The sequence below is a fragment of the Nannobrachium achirus genome (assembly GCF_963921795.1).
Source record: "Nannobrachium achirus genome assembly, chromosome: 3".
NCBI classification, from domain to species: domain Eukaryota; kingdom Metazoa; phylum Chordata; class Actinopteri; order Myctophiformes; family Myctophidae; genus Nannobrachium; species Nannobrachium achirus.
Window position 1 is genome coordinate 73549185 of NC_137812.1, and position 22652 is coordinate 73571836.

General features: G+C 41.1%; 1 protein-coding gene across 1 annotated transcript in view; it reads left to right on the forward strand.

The window, feature by feature from the left end:
- The first annotated feature begins 10386 nt into the window (after window positions 1-10386).
- Window positions 10387-22652, forward strand: part of LOC308281749 (serum response factor-like) — a 54097-nt gene continuing 41831 nt past the window's right edge. The window contains exons 1-2 of the mRNA XM_080722034.1: window positions 10387-10465; window positions 15338-15553. Coding sequence (XP_080578160.1) covers window positions 15338-15553 — 216 coding nt within the window. The 5' untranslated portion in view covers window positions 10387-10465. The remainder of the gene's footprint in view (window positions 10466-15337; window positions 15554-22652) is intronic.

Consider the following 22652-nt stretch of genomic DNA (forward strand, 5'->3'; position numbering starts at 1 on the left):
TTGTGGAAATAATTTCATGAAGAATACAATTACGGTTAGATATTTCAAAAAGTGTAAAACAAAGATTGGGCACTTATTGTTTTAGATTTTTGCCATGCTGTTAGGGTTTCCAAAAACCCTGCATACAAGTTGGACCAGTTTTCAATGGATTCTGTAATTATTGGATATAAAAATAAGCATATAAAAAAAAAAAAAAAAAAATCTCAATTACTATTCAACCTTTACATCTCATATCTTAACCATTAAGCTGTGAGATCGGCAGAGTTATCAAAATATAAACTAGAGTCGTTGGAATATAAAATAGGAAAAGAAAAAAATCAGTGTTGACCCCTGGACTATATGTTGTGTTAAAACACACTGTATGTTGAAAGGTTAAATCTCCATATTGTGATAGTAATCATTGCTATAGACTAGAGCATCAAGGTCCATCATTCATTGGGCATTTGAGTCATGGACCATCATTTGATAGCATGTTAGCCTCTCAGACCCAAAACATAAATATTTAGATTCCGTTGTCATTGGATAAGATTAACCCATTTAGGCCTAGAATTATTGAATGCTTTAACCAGTGAAAAATAGCAGATATACAAGCTCACAGCGCGGCACTCGGTGCCACGCTGTGAGCTTGTATATCTGCTATTTTTCAATAGTTAAAGCATAAAATAATGATACACAAAATGTGTACCCGTTCTAATTGGGTTAAGATATAAGGAGAGATTAATAGAAAGGCAAACGTTGATCAAAATAACAATTCTTCTACGTTCTGTAGATTTCTTATGAATGAAGTGATGCAGATGTTTAGCGATCACTGAATTCTTGAGAGTGTAAAATGAACCCCACAAAAGGTTGTTGATTGGCCCTTGTGTCTGCTCATGTATTTATTTATGTGTATATAGTTATTTATTTAATCACTTCTAATTTCCCTTGTTTATCCTGCGTTGCTCCTGATTGGGTGAAACTGGTATCCTGGCCCTGAAAATGTATCCAGTGTTCATGTAACAGTAACCTATCGTCGATGTCGGGTGAAAACCTTGTATGTCCAAAAAAAAAACATTTGTTTTGCATTTTTCGTTTAAACTATTGAAAACAGCCAATTGATTGTAGATTGGCTGTTTTCGCTACTTTTGTGCGACGGCCTTTAGTCGGGGGATATCTTAAAAGGATCCCTGGCTTGTAAGCCATGTAGGCCTTAATATGTTATAATAACCCTCTTTAATCAAAATATACAATTTAAAACACTTACAATGTCTTCCTTTGGCCAGTCTTTGTGAGATGTGCTACTAGACACCTTTACAAACACATTGGCGAATAATTTTTTTTTGGTAAGGAATTTATTCCAGGATTTGACACTATTCCTGAAGATATCCCCCGACTACTTGTACGAAAGAACATACACATTTGAAACTTTGAGATTCGAGGTTTCCGCCCGACAACGACGCTATATGTAAGCACTGGAGAGACTCCTGTTAACTGAACAGACACTCTGACTGTAGCAATGATCAATATCACAATTAACTCTTTTATTTTGTTACCTTCACTTAACTGCAGGGGGTGCTGTCGTCACAGTAAAGGTGAAGTCATGTCAAATGAAACCTTTGTCTTAATTTTCTCCAACAATCGTTCCATCCTCGGCCTTCAGTGTGCTTTCATTTTAATGTTGTACAGTTAATGAGTTGATGAATATTCATGAGGGCGGGGGGGGGGGGGGGGGGCAGCATGTGTATGAATTATACATATATAAATATGAATAAAGTTTTCTATAGGTTTTTTGTAGCTGGGAGATCAAATGGCACCGTAAAGGCTGTAAAGGAATGCTTGTCATCATTATGTGTATAATTATGTCCTTTTTTTCTTCTTTTTTTAAATATATATATTATATAAATATATTTGTACATTTAATCTCACGTGGATCAGTGCAGTTTCACCCCCTTTATTGCTGGCAAAAAAAAAAGATATATTATTTATAATCTTTTATTGTTTTAGTTTAGTTTTTTCTGTTTTGCGATTGAAAGTTGTTTTCTTGGTTAATTTATTTTTCAATGCGATATTAAATAAGACACAGATAAAACACAATGTCATAAAGGTTAATTCTTTTGTTTCATCTTGAAGTTACTTTTTTACAGCAAATGTTGATATGTAGTTTTAGTCATATTTTGTCCTTTGAAGAAATGTTTTACACTGTAGGTGTAACGCCTGGGATTCGAACCCGGGTCTCCCACATGAAAGTTCAATATCTGATCCAAAGGGACGTCCCTTTGGACTGGGGGAGATATTAGAGCTTTGAGGCCATCAGATGAGGCAGTGAGTGTGAGTCACTCCTGCTACACTCATCAAGTACAGTGCACATTTTGAAACTGTTTTACTAATCATAGTGAAGTGATGTTCACGACTAACACATATTATCAGATTATTCTGGGTCACCCTATAGACCATACATGGGCAACTGGCGGCCCGGGGGCCCACCTTCACTTAATGCGGCCCTCAGGTTAATATCAGAATACTGATGTATTATTGCTTTCAGCTGTTACAATTCCAAACGTGCAAACATGACCCGCTTTAATTACTTCAGTCTATATTAGTAACCTTAGTAGTATTAACATTTATTTGTTTATGTCCAACGTATTTGTATTTAAGTTCATAAAGTTAACATGAGTATAAGTAAATGCATTTGACATTAAATCAAAATGGTACATTTCAGGATTCCAATTAAAAAAATAACAAAACATAATTTAGGATTCCAATTAAAAAGAAGCAAAAACTGCGACGCGTTTTGAGCTTGTAGATCTGCTATTTTTGCTTCTTTTGTATGAAATATAGTAGAATGACAAAGTACGACATAGCAATATGCAATGTGGCCCTCTGGAGTGAGTGTGGAAATATAGTGGCCCTCTGGAGTGAGTGTGGAAATATAGTGGCCCTCTGGAGTGAGTGTGGAAATATAGTGGCCCTCTGGAGTGAGTGTGGAAATATAGTGGCCCTCTCCATCATTAAAGTTGCCCACCCCTGCTATAGACCAGAGTGTAGACCAATCTGGCATGAAGCCCTCGTCAAAGAAAAGGTCAGTCCTTTTCAGAAGTCTGTCCTCGAGAGACTACCCCTAGGCCGATCTACAAGCTACTGTAGATCAGCTATTTTCACAATATTTATCTGTAGGACTGAATGTAACCTCAGCTTCAACTCCTACAAGTTGAATTGGATAACCCTAAATCAATCTCCTATTGTTTATACTTAATATACAATGTCAGTGTTTTGTAAAAAATAATCATTAAATATATAAATGCTGCTACAGTAACACAATAAATAGAAGAATTTATGGATTTGACGCTGTGATCGGGAATATCGGTATCGGGCGGGCAGATACTGATTCCAGTTGATCGGTGATCGGTATCGGCCCCAAACAGCAGTCGGAGCATCTCTATGTTGAAGGTCATGGATTGATGAAAGATATTGAGATGAGATGAGATTCAATTTATTGTCAGTGTACAGTACAAGTACAGTACAGTACAGCGAAAAGTATTTTCGCATCTCATCCAGAGTGCAAACAAGTCAGCATTAAGGAGTACAGTAATAAATAATAAATGCAGAGATGAGCAGTATTAAATAAATGAATAAATAGATAAATATGGTTAAGTAAAGAGAGTAATAAATACATTTTGACCATATTGCACATAGCCCTATTGCACATAATGCACAAGTGTTCGACTCATGTCCAGAGGGAATATTCCACAAGTCCAGTGACCAGAGTGCGCAAGTCACACACAGAGAGCATTGGTTCACATAATCGAGCGTCCAGAATGCATGGAACGTTCACGTCATCTTTCAGTGTTCTCAGCATTCTGTGAAGAAATACGCAGAAGACGGGTCCGGGAATAGCATGCAGATCTACAAGCTCACAACGCCTCGCAGTTGTGAGCTGTAGATCGGCTATTTTGGAGAGCTTTGGTGTGGAAAAATAGCAGACTAAGTACAGAGTGAAAGGTCAAGTTCATTAAGTATTGACGGTTCAAGTGGTTAAATATCTGAAAACACAAATTGACATGAATCCAAAATACACTGATGAGTGTGCTGTCAAACAATGAAACTATATGGAATCTATGAACGGGTTGTGGGGGTCCCTGCTTCATCTCTCTCTCAACTAAGGGGTCCTTGGCCTGAAAATGTTGAAGACCCCTGACATAGGGTATATTTTGCCACACTATTTTATAGATCTCACATCAGAAAAATTGGATTTAAGGAGTAGTTCACCCCCAAAATGAGTTTTTTTTTTGATTAGTCACGCCATGGAGAATAGAGTTCAATAATATGTTTTGTTTTTTTGTCACATTCCTAAGACAAAAAATTCAAGTAAATTTACCCCCATTGATTCCGGACCCGTTTCGAAACGGGTCCCCATCCGGAACGAATGGGGGTACATTTATTGTTATCACATTTTTGTCTTAGGAATGTGACAAAAAACTAAAAATATTATTGAACTCTAGTCTCCATGGCGTGAGGTGAGTAAATAGAAAAAAGGTAGTTTTGGGAGTGAACTACTCCTTTAATGGACAATAAGGCTATATTGGTAATAAATAGATGTGTTAAAATAAATGGTAAATTTGTATAATGCCTTCATGCAAATCACTTTACAGTGTGCATTACATTACATTTCAACCGTGCAAGGCACCAACCTGCTTGTCATCAGGAGCAGTTAGGGGTTCAGAGTCTTGCTCAAGGACACGTTGCGAGCCCAGGATCAAACCAGGAACCTTCTCTTTTCCTCCTGAACTTCTATTGTGATGTGTATTGTGTACTGGACAATGTTTTCATCAAAGTGCCACTGGCACTGTATTGTCAAGTTCTGACCACCAGAGGGCATCAAATCCTCTGGTCTGAGTAAGGATCCAGATGTCCTCCATAAGTCCCTGAAATGGAGTAAAAAAAGAGGCAGAGGTAGATCAAAACTACCTTATTATAAAATAGCATATGGTGACTTTATAGATAAATATACCAACTTAAATATTAATTGGGGTACTCAGTCAAATAAAGTAATATATAATATAATAAGTGATTATCTATATGGAGGTCTGGTAGTGTTTAGAGACCAGTCCTTAGAACAAAGTAAAACACTCATAAAGTGCCTAAATAGCGGCCTTGTCACCGGTTATATCAGAGATGTAATGTGGTTAACCGTGCATGGCCGACTCCCCGTCAGAGGGGTTTTAAAATGGGCCTGCAATACCACAGAATGCCCGGTTCCAGACTGTAAAGAGTTTGAGACAATATATCACTTATTGATTGACTGCCCCAGGTCAAGACTTGTCTGGAGCCAAATGTTTGACATGGGAGTCAAGGTGCCCTGCCACAGAGACACTTTATACGCCAATTTTATCTGTGAAAAAGAGAATTTTGATTTATTTTGGCTGTGTATATGTGTTACGATTTATAAAATATGGAAAACAAGATGTAAGATGTCAACGGACAACATCTTTGTGGACTCTGCCACAGTCCTGAGGCAAATAAAAACTGAATTAAGAAAACGAAAAACAATGGACTTGAAAAGAAACCCCCCCAAAGCTAAATTGGTCAGTAATTACTTTATAATGTTGTTTTATTCTTTCAAATGTATGTTATCTTATTTTTCAAATGTAATCTTTAAGCACTGATATTTACTATTTTCTCTTACTGTTGAAATATTTTTTGTTATGGGATATTTTGTATGATTTGTAATTTGTAACTTGTAACTTGAATTTTCTCCTCTATTGTTATTTAATGCCCAGTGAAAATGATTCCCGAAATTGCTCCTTTATTATAATACCCAGTTTGTAAAATTTATTTTTGAAATGCTCCTATTATGTAAAGTTTTTGAAATGACCTGTAACTTATGTGCAAAATTCAATAAAATACTTTGAAAACGCATAAGTCTAGCCTGATCTCAGACTCAGCTCACGCGAGTCCACTCTGAGAGTGGGCGGGGTCTCTGGTCTGGAAGCAGGCTACCATAAGTCCCAAATTCACATCAACAATATTGGTCTATAATAACCATGGTGAACTAGAGTACATTTACTAGAGATATGTACTTAAGTATATTTTGGAGTATATGTACCTGAGTTTTTTTTCTTTTCTTTTTTTTATAGATAGAATCGACTATATTTCAATTAGTTATTTGTTTAGTTTTTGTTTCAAATACAAATAAACCTAAAGTCTGTTCAATCATTTGAATAAAGGTTTCTCAGCCAGCGCAAGGCTTCCACCTCACCATATAAGGGCATGTGTGTCTATATATGGACAGAAGTAGTTCCCCCTCCTGTGTCTGCTTTTTGTATTACTACTACCGGTAAATCATTTATTTTTATAATAATTTTTCCTGCTTTAAATATATTTTATGGTTTCATTTATTTATTTTTTGGGCGGGCCTGAGTGAGGATATCATTGTGTTTTTTGGGGGATTAGATTTTGTATCGCGAATGAATATGAATAAATAATATACACTATTATATATAATAAATAATGTACACTATTATATATAATAGCCTATAATTCATGCCTTTACCGGGTGCTCCTCAGTGTTGCCATGTCATTAGGCTATAAGCGTCTTTCGTTTTCCTTTTTCTTTTTTAAATTATTATATATATATATTATATATATATATATATTTTTTTTTAAGTTGCTTGTAAATATTGGTGAGCTTTTCTTTCTAAACGTTGTTACACCAGTGGTTCTTAAACATTTTTTAAGCCCACAAATGAATTAATAGTCTATATATAATTGTCCACGTATACAATTAATGCCCATCTGAAAACATATTCTGCCAGGGACCCCCGCACCAGATTTGTGTTGTTAAAATATTGAATTTAATTTAATTGATAGGTAGGTAGGTAGGTAGGTAGGTAGGTAGTATAAAAACAATAATACACAAAATATATAGCCTACAGTCTCTGTTTGCTTATTCCTCCATCAGAATCTGGCAACACTGCGCACGCTCCTCATTTGGCTCTTTGTCCATATAAGGACAGTACATGAGGTATTTATTTGTGCCTTTGCGTGACAATGTCCAGGCACCGTCCAACACCTTACTCACCAATACTCTTGATACAATGTTAAACTGACTATTTGTTATTTTCCAAAACATCCCAAAATAAAAGAATAAATGATCACGCTTTGGTAAAGCAGTGGTTTCCACTTCCCAGACATTTCAGCTCGAGATCCAAAAGAGAAATTGGACATTCTGAAAACAACAGATCTTGCGTTGCGTTGCACTTGCAAATGGACCCTTACAGGTCTGTAACTCTGAGAAAAAAAGACCGTAAAAGGTCTTATTTGGGATGTTCCTTTTAGGCAGGGTGTTCAACTGTACTTGTACTGTACTATATTTATATTGTATTGACTATACTTGAACTGTTCTCCATTTTTGTCTAATAAAATAATCAATCAATCAATTACAGGTCTAAGGCCCATTCTCACTGGGCCAGATAAAAATATTAAAAAATATATCTTTCTCCATTCAAGTGGATGGTGATATACAGATACAAAAAAAATATGTGTCACAGATACTTTTTATCTGTATCTTACCATCCACTTGGAGAAAGTGGAGAAAGATATTTTTGTATTTGTTTATACTAGACCTTACCCGTTCGAAGATATGTGCTGCAAAATATGTGCACAGTGTGGGTTATGGGGAAAGTAACTGTAACTGGTGCGTGCGTGAGAATATGTGGGAGCATCATAATGTAAGGAGCAGCCCATGGAGGAGTGTATATTTATGATGGATACAAATAATTTAACAGCAAATGTAAGTGAATAGAAATATGGGGATGAATGCGCTTGCTCCACATAGTTTTTTCATACCCGTTGGAGGATGAGACACACATCAAACGCACCTGGTGAAAGCGAGAGACAGAGAGAGAGAGAGAGAGAGAGAGCGCGAGAGAGAGAGAGAGAGAGAGAGCATGCACATTCCTAACTGTGAGAGAGAGGGGTGTGTGTGTGGGTGTCAGGCATATTCGCCTATAACATACTCGCCTACACGCATTTGGTCCTTTCGCCTGGCATTTTCGCCTTGGAGGAGAGTCTTTTCACCTATACCTGTCTGAGCCATTTCGCCTACCCTCAATTCTGCTGTCAGACTGTCCATGTTTTCATATTATCTCTTTGTCATTTAAATATTATAGTGACTGTGACAGTGGTGTTACATGTCAAACCTACACACGGCTATCCTATGCACTCCATAGTAATCACATAAATATAGAGCTATTGGAATCAGGTGCGCCCAAATAATTAATTAATCCATGTCCCGATACTATACATTCTTTGGTGCAGTATTGAACAGTATTGTAAAATGAACAGTATTGTAGGCCTATATTGTTTTAACATTAGGGTATACAAAATATATATGTAGGCTATTAGCCTATATAGGTCTATATAAGATATATGCTACACCTAAAATCAACCTTGCCTGTCAAAAGGCATAAAAAAAACTATTTTGCCATTTTTTAGGAATAAAATGTGATGAAAATAATAAATGTCAAATAAACTGTTAGATTCACTTGACACCACTGTCACAGTCACTATAATATTTAAATGACAAAGAGATAATTTGCAAACATCGACAGTCTGACAGCAGAATTGAGGGTAGGCGAAATGGCTCAGACAGGTAGGTGAAAAGACTCTCCTCCAAGGCGAAAATGCCAGGCGAAAGGACCAAATGCGTGTAGGCGAGTATGTTATAGGCGAAAGTGCTGGTGACCTGTGTGTGGGGCTACAGATCCCATGGCCTGGAGGAACGGACCGTAACCCTGGCAACAGACAGCAGAAAACGCTAATAAACAGCTTTAATTTGGAAGAAATTAAATTCGGGCTCCGTCACCGTCTGTATAATGCTAATGGCCAATACCATGTGAACTTTGGGATCGGTTGCTGAAGCGAGTGAATAGATAAACGTGGATAAGCGTGAGCGTTAGAGCGTGAGTTAGAGCGTTAAAGTGTGAGTTTGCTCGTTTAATAGATAGATGGCCCAGTGGGAATGGGCCTTAAAGGGATATTTCACTTTCAAAAAAACGTTTGGTAATTTTATCATCTAATCAGGCTTTTATGAATACCCTGAACAGTTTTTAATTAGCTTGATTGAATATTTAGATATTTGATGTAAATGTTACCAGGCCCAGGGCCTCTCCCCACACACACCCATTGTAACTTCAAATTCACAATAATGGGTGTTTTTAATGAATCTATCATGGTTAAAATGGAGTTTGAAGTTAGAATGGGTGTGTATGTGGAGAGAGGCCCTACCACTGCTCCCTGTTGAAAGTGGAATATCCCTTTAACTCTGAGAGCGTACAAATGGAACCAAATGGACCCTTAAGGCCTGTCTATACTTCGACCGAAACCGCCGTTTTCGGTCAAAAGGTCCTTTTCTACCATAAAATTATATCCCTCGGGACTTCTGAAAAGCATTGGACCGAACGGGAGTTCGGAAATTTGCACGTCGGAAAACACAACTCACCGAACATTTCGGTCGAAGTATGGAGAGTCCTTTACTGTAAAAAAAATGTCTGTCCATTTGATGCATCTTAAATCAAAATGAGACATTTTATATTTTCAGATCAGGGCTTAGAAATGTTTGAGAGTGGAATTAATTAAAAGAACATAACATGCCTTAGAAATCACTAGTCAGGGTAAAAATAATGCACCGATGCAGCGTGCGTGCGTGCGCGTCCGTGTGTGTGTGTGTGTGTGTGTGTGTGTGTGTGTGTGTGTGTGTGTGTGTGTGTGTCAACGTGCTGCTGGATGGACACAGTGTTGTTTAAATGAACACACTGTTTATTTTCTGATCGTCTCTACATTACAATCCGATCACTTTGATCACATTTAAAACTCATCGATCGATCACATTATCGATCAGTGGATCTGATCAGCATAATGTATGTGTGTGTGTGTTATAATATAGTTTAGTACAGTAGTGTAGTGTAGTTAGCATCTGGCGGCTAACGGGCTAACATACAGCTCTGTGTTTCACAATGTTCTCAACTTTTAATTCAACACACTGACAAAAGTGCAGATTTGTTAATTAATCGCTTTATTATCCGATCAATAATCAAAGGTCATTAATGATCAGTGAGTGGGTGGTCCGCGGGACATCGATCAGAGCTTTTATTTGACTGGTGGTCCTCCTAGTGGTGGTCCTGGTGGTGGTGGTGGGCACCGGAGCAGCCTCCTCCGCCTCGCCGGCACAGAGGCGTTCATGAGCGGCCAGGCGGCCTGCGGCGCACCGCCGATGAGCGGCGAGCAGCAGCAGCAGCAGCGGGAGTTCGGCGGCTCGGTGGCCGAGGCCGAGGTGACCTACAGCGGCTCCGAGCAGGACTCCGAGTCCGAGGATGAGGACGAGGAGCGGGACGGCCTGGTGGTGGTGGGGGGCCCTGACGGGGACGGGGGTCCACCGGAGAGGAGAGGCGTGAAGAGGGAGAGGCTGGAGAGGGCCGTGGGCACCGAGGTGAGACTGTTGGGTGGGCACTGAGTGGGCAGTGAGGGTAGACTGAGTGGGTATGATTGAGGTGAGACTGGGACTGGGTGGGCACCCTATGGGTGGGCATCATCATAGTAATAATAAGACTGTTGGACAAGGCTCTTTTGATTGATTGATTGATTGATTGATTGAAGACTTTATTAGAAGTTTGCATAGGAAAAAGTACAGTTTCATGGCTGTACTGTTCACTGGTGCAAGGTCAACTAAAAGGAGATCCTTGTAAGCTTTTTGGCTTATTTACACAGGAAACCGTTATGTATCTCATACTATAACATTGAATGACAACACAGTACTATGCAGTAGATATTGTCAGAAAAATATATAATTTATAGAATATTTACAATAGAAGGGTCAGGGGAGGCTAAGGTTGGGCTAGGTTTGTTATTGCCAGTGGCCTCCCCTAAGTAACAAGAAATCTTGTGAAATAAAATGTTGTCAACCAATCATCAAGGATGATGATACACGAAAGAAGAAGAAGAAGAAGCAGCAGCCTGTAAGTGGTTTTTCAGGGCGATTTTAAAGGATGTTAGGGATCCACACTCCTTTAGTAAGGAGTTCCACATTTTGGTGGTATAGCAGGAGAACGAGTTTGACCCTTTGTTTGCATCATGCCATCATGTTGGCATGGTGGTAATAATCAGACTGCATCATGCCATCATGTTGGCATGGTGGTAATAATCAGACTGCGGGTCAACATTTTTTTTGTTAAATGAGTTTAAACTAGTCCTGTGCCCGGGGGTTAAGGGGTGCCATGAGGGGTTAAATGAGTTTAAACTAGTCCTGTGCCCGGGGGTTAAGGGGTGCCATGAGGGGTTGAATGTAGGAGTCTCAGAAGTAATGTTGGAGAACCCAGACTGGTGACCGTTGGGCAGAACAGTCACCATCGATGTCCAGTTGTACAATAAATACCCTTTGTGTCTGTCTGGCTGTCTGTCTGGCTGTCTGTCTGGCTGGCACTCTTTTATGCCCGTAGGCCTATGGTGTTCCGTGTCCACTGTGCAGGCGTGTCTGTGATGTCATGTCCAAATTTGGGCACTGAAGTGATGTCAGTCAGTGATGTCGTTGGGCATTTTTACCATGGTGGCGACACTGTGTAGTATCAGTGATGTCAGTTAGCCGCAAATTGCAACACTAGATTTTTTAAATCGGTTGAATCTAGGGTTTCAATACCTCCCATAGGCAGCCAAAACATTGTTTTGCTTTCTGATTGTATTAAACGACGTCAAACTCACCAATATTGGGGCTGTATGGAAAGCTTGGAGTATCCGCTTTCTATCTGCAAAGTGTTTGTTTCATAAAAACCCACCATAGACATATTAACTACTTTCTATCAAGAAATTGGCTTCAGGTGATTATTTTTTCTAAGTGCTGGAGTTTGGAAGCGCTCGTGGGAAGTCACTCAACAGTCCTGTGTACCAGGCTACCAGCTGGTTCTGAATGTCACATTATGCAGGAGGCAGCGGAAGTTGTGTTATAGAAGATGAGCGCTTCCGAAGTTCAAGACATCTGCGAAAGATGTCTGCTTGGATTTATTGACAGAAAGTAGTTCATAATATGTGGATTTTTATGAAACAAACACTTTGCAGATAGAAAGAGGATACTTCAAGCTTTCCATACAGCCCCAATATTGGTGAGTTTGACGTTGTTTAATACAATCAGATGGCAAAAAACTGTTTTGATGCATTGGCTGCCTATGGGAGGTATTGCAACCCTAGATTCAACCAATTAAAACAAATCTAGTGTTGCAATTTGCGGCTAGATGTCAGCATGCAGACAGACGGTCCGTAAATAAATAGTTTGAAAATCTGTGCATATTGATCTCTATAATGTGCATTTAAGCCACTATATGTGCATTTGATCCATATATGGTCATGTGTCTCCATAATGGTCATTTGGACCCCACTTTGACCACCTCTGGTCAAGGGTTGACTACATCAGATTGGTCGCCATGGTTACTAGGTCAGAGTGAGTGACCTCGCAGCACTAGTGACATAACAGTAACCGGTCAACCAGGAACTCCATGTAAGGTCATGGTGTTTGAGTCTGATGATGTCATCATGACAGACTCTGTCTGTTCTAATCTGCTCTCGCAGTCAGCGTGATGACACGCGCCATATTTGGGCGTGGCTGCAGCCATATTAGTTACTTTAGACAGAAGCATCATCATTACTGTATTATATAATATAAGTCTTTATGACCCTGACCCTTATTGATGGTAACACAGGGTTCCCACGGTCATGACATTCCTGGAAAAGTTTTGGAATTGATCAAGGGTCCTGGAAGGTCCTGGATAAAATAGCTATGCATTGTCTTTGGTTATTGATTTTGTTAATACCTCTGAAATGACAAATTAAACATGGGCCAAATTGTCAAATATTAGAGGCAGAAATTGTGAAAATTGCCGATCTACATGCTTTGTGAGCATGTAGATCTGCTATTTTCACAATAGAAACGTGTTATACAAAATTCCTCAACTCTTAGTGCTTGTCGGGGGGGGGGGGGGGGGGGGGTCCCCAGTTAAAACATGATTATTTCGGGGGTCACAGCCTGAAAAGGTCGAGAACCACTGGCATACACTACCTGTCTTTGGGCATTGCGCATAGGAGTAAGCAACCTGTTATTGAGCTGAATTATAGTTATATAGCCCTGGAAATTGGGTTAAATATTCTGGAAAAGTTTTGGAAAAGTTTTAGAAATGAATTGGTAAAAATGTGTGGGAATCCTGGTAACAGAGAAAGCAGATTGGGAACTCTCGTTTAATGCAGGGGTTCTCAACCTTTTCAGGCCACAACATAACATATTTTAACTGGGGACCCCCCACCCTGGGACCCCCACCACCCTGACGAGCACTAAGAGTTGAGGAATTACATTTTGTATAACACGGTTCCATTGTGAAAATAGCTGATCTACATGTGTGAGCATGTCGATCTGCTATTTGACAATTTGGCCAATGTTTAATTTGTCATTTTAGAGGTGTTAAAAATTCCTTAAATTGACACTTTTATTTTAATGTGCATTGTACTCTCTATACACTTCAACTTTGTGTTGGTGTGTTTACTGTTGAGTGAGAAAACAATGTTTCAGATTAAGTTAATCATCTGGGGATCCCCCAAAATAATTTGGGGACCCCCCTGGGGGTCCCGACCCACAGGTTGAGAACCACAGGTCTAATGCAGTGGTTCTCAACCTTTTCAGGCAGCGACCCCCCAAATATTTTAACTGGGGACCCCCAAAATAATAATGGGTGCTACTCATGCAACGCATGACGTAACTTCCGTTGACCACAGCACTTCGGCCACTCCCGGTGTCTACCGGTCATTCACATGGCATATTGTGGCCTTCTGGTGTCTACCGGTCATTCACATGGCATATTGTGGCCTTCTGGTGTCTACCGGTCATTCACATGGCATGTTGTGGCCTTCTGGTGTCTACCGGTCATTCACATGGCATATTGTGGCCTTCTGGTGTCTACCGGTCATTCACATGGCATATTGTGGCCTTCTGGTGTCTACCGGTCATTCACATGGCATGTTGTGGCCTTCTGGTGTCTACCGGTCATTCACATGGCATATTGTGGCCTTCTGGTGTCTACCGGTCATTCACATGGCATATTGTGGCCTTCCGGTGTCTACCGGTCATTCACATGGCATATTGTGGCCAGGGTGTTGCTTTAACTATTGAAAAAGTAAGCCATTTACCATGAGAGGGAGTGGGTTGTTGTCTGATTTACACACTGTTTCAGGGTTGTGCCACGAGCCGCCAGCCGCTGGTCCCCGGATGCGTTGTGAGGCGCATTGATCTCGGAAATGTGCCTCATTAGCATGACAACGCATCCGGGGACTTTGAGAAAGTCACTGGAGTTGGCTCATTTACCACTGTTTTAAACCAATCAGAATCCAGTATTTGATCATGTGAAAAAGTGGTAGAATACCAGATATACAAGCTATTCTACAGTGAAGCCCGCAGTGAATCCTTGTACCCAGGGCCCAGAATTTGGTGTGACAGGAAAGGTGTTTGAATTCACATTATTCAGATCCTAGGGTCTCTACTCTCCACACAGAAGGACAGTTTTGCCTCCCCAAGGTTGCTGTGAGTGCATGAGGTCTCTCACTGTTCTTTCCATGCTCTCAACATTAAATTGGTCAACACTGAATATCTGGTCCCAGATAATCGAGTCCCTCTCTTTGATGAGCTTAGCCAGTGGGTAGAACTCTGCGTTGTTGGCACAGAGTATCCAAAAAAATGTGAATTGGGATGTTAAACCTTGGATGATCTGCCCTGCCACGCTCCAGGGTCTGTGCCACCAAGGATGTGCTGCCCACACCATGCCATGCGCTGCGCCAATCTGAGCTCATTGACTGCCCACGCCCCAGTTTCCAGAGCTATTGATCAATTAGATTTGATTAAAAACAATCCTGCTCTAGGCTAAAGTGCCTCAACGATAGTGCTTCCGGTTTGGGACAGGAAGTGGAACCACATATGCATTTCTTGGGGAGCGATAATATTTGGAATTGATCAATGTCACTTGCAGCCTACAGTGCCTTTCCCAGCCTACAGTACACCAAGTATCTTCACCAAGAATTGCAGATGCACAAGCTCACAGCGTGTCCCTTAGTGACACGCTGTGAGCTTGTAGATCTGCTATTTTTTGGTGAATGTTCGTGATATCGATATCGTCCTCCGTCATGCACATGGGATCAATTCACCTTTTATTTGCAGAGCTGCATATCCTGTACCACTTAAACCCTCTATAACTGGTAAAAGGTACTTATAATATACATACTTGATCCAGTCTTGTTTCTCTCTATCAAAAAACTCTTTCTCTCCCTCTCTCTCCAGATGGAGGACGAGGCCCCTGGAGGCTCCTCAGGGGCCCCGGGGGGGGCCGGGTACCCCCCCCACCACGCCCCGCGGGGCGGGGCCGGGGGCGTGGCCCGGGGGGCCAAGCCGGGGAAGAAGACCCGAGGACGTGTCAAGATCAAGATGGAGTTCATCGACAACAAGCTGAGACGATACACCACGTTTAGTAAACGCAAGACTGGCATCATGAAGAAGGTTATTGTTGAGATTATTATTATTATGAGCTGTCTGTCTGTCTGTCTGTCTGTCTGTCTGTCTGTCTGTCTCTCTCTCTTGACTAGGGGTGGGCGATATGGTGATAAAATTGTTGAGACAATAAAATGTCTCCATGATAGGCCCTTTCAGAGATATCGTATATATATCGTGATACAATGAGGGAGCCTTATAAAAATCCCTTTTGAATTGTTAATACAGAGATTCATTGCAGAATTCATTTAAACCCGCATTTTGGTCTTAATCTGTAGTTCTCAAACTCTAAAATGTCAAGGCCTCCCCTTAACTCACAGTATACAAATTAAACCTTACGGGTCCATTTGGTTACATACGTGTAAGGGTAAGAGTCCCTGGACCCCACATTGAGGACCACTGGTATAAATGGCCTGTTACTCCTTTTTTTGTTACCTTGTACAGTAGGTGGCTGTACTGTTAAGTAACTTGATACATAACCTTAAAAACCAACATGGAAAAGAATCGTGATAAGATCCTGTATCGTGATACAGCTTGGAAGAATATCATCAATCAGGGCCGTAGCGCGTCTAATCAGCGCTCTATGCGAGCTCTCTCGAATGTGCATCTCTCCACTGGCGTGCGGGTTTTGGCGTGATTTGAGTGGGTTTTGGGCCGGTTTGGGTCTGGTTTGGGCCGGTTTGGGGCTGGTTTGGGTCCACCCCCTCCATTTCGGCGCCCCCTCTAGGATGGCGCTCTAGGCGACCGCTTAGTTTGCCTAGAGCTAAAAACGGCCCTGAATTCAATTCAATTCAAAGGGCTTTATTTGCATGAGAAAACATACGTTTACGTTGCCAAAGCAGAAGTGTACACAATACAATACAATCAATCAATATAATACAATCAATCAATATAATACAATCAATCAATATAATACAATCAATCAATATAATACAATCAAAATAAAATATGTACAATTTAAAGGGGTGGAACAGTTTTCATGTATGGAGATTACTGGATGCAGAGCAAGGATGTGTACACCATGATCTGTAGTCTTTAAGGTGGTTGTGGACAGAGCAAGGATGTGTACACCATGATCTGTAGTCTTTAAGGTGGTTGTGGACAGAGCAAGGATGTGTACACCATGATCTGTAGTCTTTAAGGTGGTTGTGGACAGAGCAAGGATGTGTACACCATGATCTGTAGTCTTTAAGGTGGTTGTGGACAGAGCAAGGATGTGTACACCATGATCTGTAGTCTTTAAGGTGGTTGTGGACAGAGCAAGGATGTGTACACCATGATCTGTAGTCTTTAAGGTGGTTGTGGACAGAGCAAGGATGTGTACACCATGATCTGTAGTCTTTAAGGTGGTTGTGGACAGAGCAAGGATGTGTACACCATGATCTGTAGTCTTTAAGGTGGTTGTGGACAGAGCAAGGATGTGTACACCATGATCTGTAGTCTTTAAGGTGGTTGTGGACAGAGCAAGGATGTGTACACCATGATCTGTAGTCTTTAAGGTGGTTGTGGACAGAGCAAGGATGTGTACACCATGATCTGTAGTCTTTAAGGTGGTTGTGGACAGAGCAAGGATGTGTACACCATGATCTGTAGTCTTTAAGGTGGTTGTGGACAGAGCAAGGATGTGTACACCATGATCTGTAGTCTTTAAGGTGGTTGTGGACAGAGCAAGGATGTGTACACCATGATCTGTAGTCTTTAAGGTGGTTGTGGACAGAGCAAGGATGTGTACACCATGATCTGTAGTCTTTAAGGTGGTTGTGGACAGAGCAAGGATGTGTACACCATGATCTGTAGTCTTTAAGGTGGTTGTGGACAGAGCAAGGATGTGTACACCATAATCTGTAGTCTTTAAGGTGGTTGTGGACAGAGCAAGGATGTGTACACCATGATCTGTAGTCTTTAAGGTGGTTGTGGACAGAGCAAGGATGTGTACACCATGATCTGTAGTCTTTAACACTTTGACCGCCACGGAGGTCATATGCCACATACGTTTTTACCCCCCCCTTCACCGCCACGAACGGCATATGCCACATAAATGTCTTTTTTTTATTAAACACAAGATTAGGAGCATATGTATCACTGACGCTTGGATTCAGCCGTCCTGGGCCCTGGAATGACTAAAATCACCATGGTTACCATTGTGTGGCCAATCAGCTTGTGTTACCTTGTGTTACCATGGTGATTTGGTACATGACCGTCCTCCCCAGGCCTGGGATTGCTGGATGGACGGCATTCACGGAAGGAACAGCAGCCATGTGTTTGGGGGGGGGGGTTTAGTTTAGTGCTTTACTATACTACTGAGGACTACTTCTACAGCAGTTACATGTGATCTGAAAAGTTTTACTGGATCGTCATGGTTCATCGACCAGGCCACCAGGGACCACCGAGCCGCGGCGTCGCAGCGAAAAGAACTGCTATATAAAGTAAGTGGTTGTTGCTAGATTGATTGATTGATATACAGTGGTGTATTGGCGTGTTTGGGGGTTCGCCGACGTCGCTCCGAGAGCAAGCATGAGATGAGAGATGATTATGCTCATCTCGGATCACAACGCGCGGACCACCGATCGAGCAGGGCGTTTAGCTCAGCGGCGTCAGTTCAGAAAAAGCTAAGTTATGGCAACATGACTGGTGTCTTTCACGCGCGCGAGGCTCGCGTGCAAGACACCAGTCATGTTACCATAACTTTACAACAGGCACGATTACAGTACATTTTATTATATTCCCCCTGTAGCCAAGGTATGGCAGCTGCCATAGCTTGCCATACCCAATTGACGCCTCTTTAGCTTAGCTTGGTGAGAAAGGAGGACAGATGCTCCATTTAGTGCAAAACAAACACATCCCAGCAAAACAACCACTATAAGTCACTCGCAAACGTCGCAGTCTGACCAATCCAGCGAGATGGAGATCGAAAAAGAATCCCAGTGGTAATCCTCATTGTATGTTTATAGTTTTATCGTGTTTTATTCTAAAGGTAACCCATCGAAGCGGTGCCAACGTTGTTTGCTAAGCCTGCTCAGATTTCCTCTCTCTCTTCCTCTCTCTCTCCCTCTCTCTCTCTCTCTCTCTCTCTCTCTCTTTTTTTCGCTAGAGAACCAACTGCGTTAGAATAAACCTTACAGCCATGATACAAGAGAGAAAGTTGGGGAGAGAGAGATTGATTGATTGATTGATTGATTGAAGACTTTATTAGAAGTTTGCATAGGAAAAGGTACAGTTTCATGACGGTACAGTTCACTGGTACAAGGTCTACTAAAAGGAGATCATGAGATCCATGAAAAGACTATGCTTATTTCCATAGTAAAGCATTGCAGTATCTCATATAACATTGAATGACAGACGGATAGAACACAGTACTATGCAGTAGATATAGTCAGGAAAAAAGAGGGAAATAAAAAACAGTATAAAAACATACAGTAGGTAAATACAAAGAAGGGATTGATTGATTGATTGATTGATTGATTGAAGACTTTATTAGAAGTTTGCATAGGAAAAGGTACAGTTTCATGACGGTACAGTTCACTGGTACAAGGTCTACTAAAAGGAGAGCCATGAAAATACTAAGCTCATAGTGCCTTGCTGGGCTATGAGCTTGTAGATCGGCTATTAGGCATCATATGTAAATGGCAGATCTACAAGCTCATAGCGCGGTGCCGGGCTATGAGCTTGTAGATCTGCTATTTTGGAAATATATGTACCTGTGTATATAAAATGTATAGCAAATAATTATATATACCTTATGGTAATTATGTTTTTTTTTTCATAATTACTCTTACTTGCAGTTGCCTGGTCTGGATTCTAACATGGTGAAGTTTGTCGCAGTTGGCTTGAATTTGTCAATACAAACATTTCCATATGAATGTACATAAATTTTTATTTAATTTTATGTATTATGACTTTGAATTGCTCAGGGTAGTTTGACCGTTTTAGTTTGAAGTGACTAAAATGATGATTGCAATGGAACACATCTACAACTATACTGAAGTGAAACGGCAATGTAAAGTTTTTTTTTAATCTTTATCAGAGTTTTTATCTTTATTTTTGAGATGTCTGATGTCTAACTGAAGGCTTGAATAAAAAATCCCAGGTCAAAACACAGTGGATTCTACTCTGTCTCTCCTTCATCCTGGGAAGATGAAAAAAGAGCCTCTGTCAGTCTCCTGGCTTCTTCCACTTTCCTGCCTTATAACTAGACCACGGTACAACTTTTTTTAACTTTTTTTTTTACAGCATTATGGCCGGCACCCTGTTCGTCATTTAGAGGTACTGTGTGTTCTTGTACCATTTACCAATTTGTTTCTAGGGCTTCTGAAAGTTTTTTTCCTTTGACCTCAATTATCTCAGAAAGTAAATTTCTGATGCTCCTTTTTCATCTGTACAGCTTTCGCTCTCCCTCAGGTTTCTCCACAGCAGAACACCACAGCAGGACGAAATTTTTATGGTGAAAGCTAAGGTTCCGACTCTATATTCTCTGAAATTTTTGTCAATTTTCGTACATCCTACCATTTTCAATTTATTCCGTCAAAAATGAATGGCCGTCTATGGTGGCAAGGGTTATACCCTTAAAACCCTTAACATTGTGGCAGTCAAAGTGTTAAGATGGTTGTGGACAGAGCAAGGATGTGTACACCATGATCTGTAGTCTTTAAGGTGGTTGTGGACAGAGCAAGGATGTGTACACCATGATCTGTAGTCTTTAAGGTGGTTGTGGACAGAGCAAGGATGTGTACACCATGATCTGTAGTCTTTAAGGTGGTTGTGGACAGAGCAAGGATGTGTACACCATGATCTGTAGTCTTTAAGATGGTTGTGGACAGAGCAAGGATGTGTACACCATGATCTGTAGTCTTTAAGGTGGTTGTGGACAGAGCAAGGATGTGTACACCATGATCTGTAGTCTTTAAGGTGGTTGTGGACAGAGCAAGGATGTGTACACCATGATCTGTAGTCTTTAAGGTGGTTGTGGACAGAGCAAGGATGTGTACACCATGATCTGTAGTCTTTAAGGTGGTTGTGGACAGAGCAAGGATGTGTACACCATGATCTGTAGTCTTTAAGGTGGTTGTGGACAGAGCAAGGATGTGTACACCATGATCTGTAGTCTTTAAGGTGGTTGTGGACAGAGCAAGGATGTGTACACCATGATCTGTAGTCTTTAAGATGGTTGTGGACAGAGCAAGGATGTGTACACCATGATCTGTAGTCTTTAAGGTGGTTGTGGACAGAGCAAGGATGTGTACACCATGATCTGTAGTCTTTAAGATGGTTGTGGACAGAGCAAGGATGTGTACACCATGATCTGTAGTCTTTAAGGTGGTTGTGGACAGAGCAAGGATGTGTACACCATGATCTGTAGTCTTTAAGGTGGTTGTGGACAGAGCAAGGATGTGTACACCATGATCTGTAGTCTTTAAGGTGGTTGTGGACAGAGCAAGGATGTGTACACCATGATCTGTAGTCTTTAAGATGGTTGTGGACAGAGCAAGGATGTGTACACCATGATCTGTAGTCTTTAAGATGGTTGTGGACAGAGCAAGGATGTGTACACCATGATCTGTAGTCTTTAAGGTGGTTGTGGACAGAGCAAGGATGTGTACACCATGATCTGTAGTCTTTAAGATGGTTGTGGACAGAGCAAGGATGTGTACACCATGATCTGTAGTCTTTAAGGTGGTTGTGGACAGAGCAAGGATGTGTACACCATGATCTGTAGTCTTTAAGGTGGTTGTGGACAGAGCAAGGATGTGTACACCATGATCTGTAGTCTTTAAGGTGGTTGTGGACAGAGCAAGGATGTGTACACCATGATCTGTAGTCTTTAAGATGGTTGTGGACAGAGCAAGGATGTGTACACCATGATCTGTAGTCTTTAAGATGGTTGTGGACAGAGCAAGGATGTGTACACCATGATCTGTAGTCTTTAAGGTGGTTGTGGACAGAGCAAGGATGTGTACACCATGATCTGTAGTCTTTAAGGTGGTTGTGGACAGAGCAAGGATGTGTACACCATGATCTGTAGTCTTTAAGGTGGTTGTGGACAGAGCAAGGATGTGTACACCATGATCTGTAGTCTTTAAGGTGGTTGTGGACAGAGCAAGGATGTGTACACCATGATCTGTAGTCTTTAAGGTGGTTGTGGACAGAGCAAGGATGTGTACACCATGATCTGTAGTCTTTAAGGTGGTTGTGGACAGAGCAAGGATGTGTACACCATGATCTGTAGTCTTTAAGGTGGTTGTGGACAGAGCAAGGATGTGTACACCATGATCTGTAGTCTTTAAGATGGTTGTGGACAGAGCAAGGATGTGTACACCATGATCTGTAGTCTTTAAGGTGGTTGTGGACAGAGCAAGGATGTGTACACCATGATCTGTAGTCTTTAAGATGGTTGTGGACAGAGCAAGGATGTGTACACCATGATCTGTAGTCTTTAAGGTGGTTGTGGACAGAGCAAGGATGTGTACACCATGATCTGTAGTCTTTAAGATGGTTGTGGACAGAGCAAGGATGTGTACACCATGATCTGTAGTCTTTAAGGTGGTTGTGGACAGAGCAAGGATGTGTACACCATGATCTGTAGTCTTTAAGATGGTTGTGGACAGAGCAAGGATGTGTACACCATGATCTGTAGTCTTTAAGGTGGTTGTGGACAGAGCAAGGATGTGTACACCATGATCTGTAGTCTTTAAGGTGGTTGTGGACAGAGCAAGGATGTGTACACCATGATCTGTAGTCTTTAAGGTGGTTGTGGACAGAGCAAGGATGTGTACACCATGATCTGTAGTCTTTAAGGTGGTTGTGGACAGAGCAAGGATGTGTACACCATGATCTGTAGTCTTTAAGATGGTTGTGGACAGAGCAAGGATGTGTACACCATGATCTGTAGTCTTTAAGGTGGTTGTGGACAGAGCAAGGATGTGTACACCATGATCTGTAGTCTTTAAGGTGGTTGTGGACAGAGCAAGGATGTGTACACCATGATCTGTAGTCTTTAAGGTGGTTGTGGACAGAGCAAGGATGTGTACACCATGATCTGTAGTCTTTAAGGTGGTTGTGGACAGAGCAAGGATGTGTACACCATGATCTGTAGTCTTTAAGGTGGTTGTGG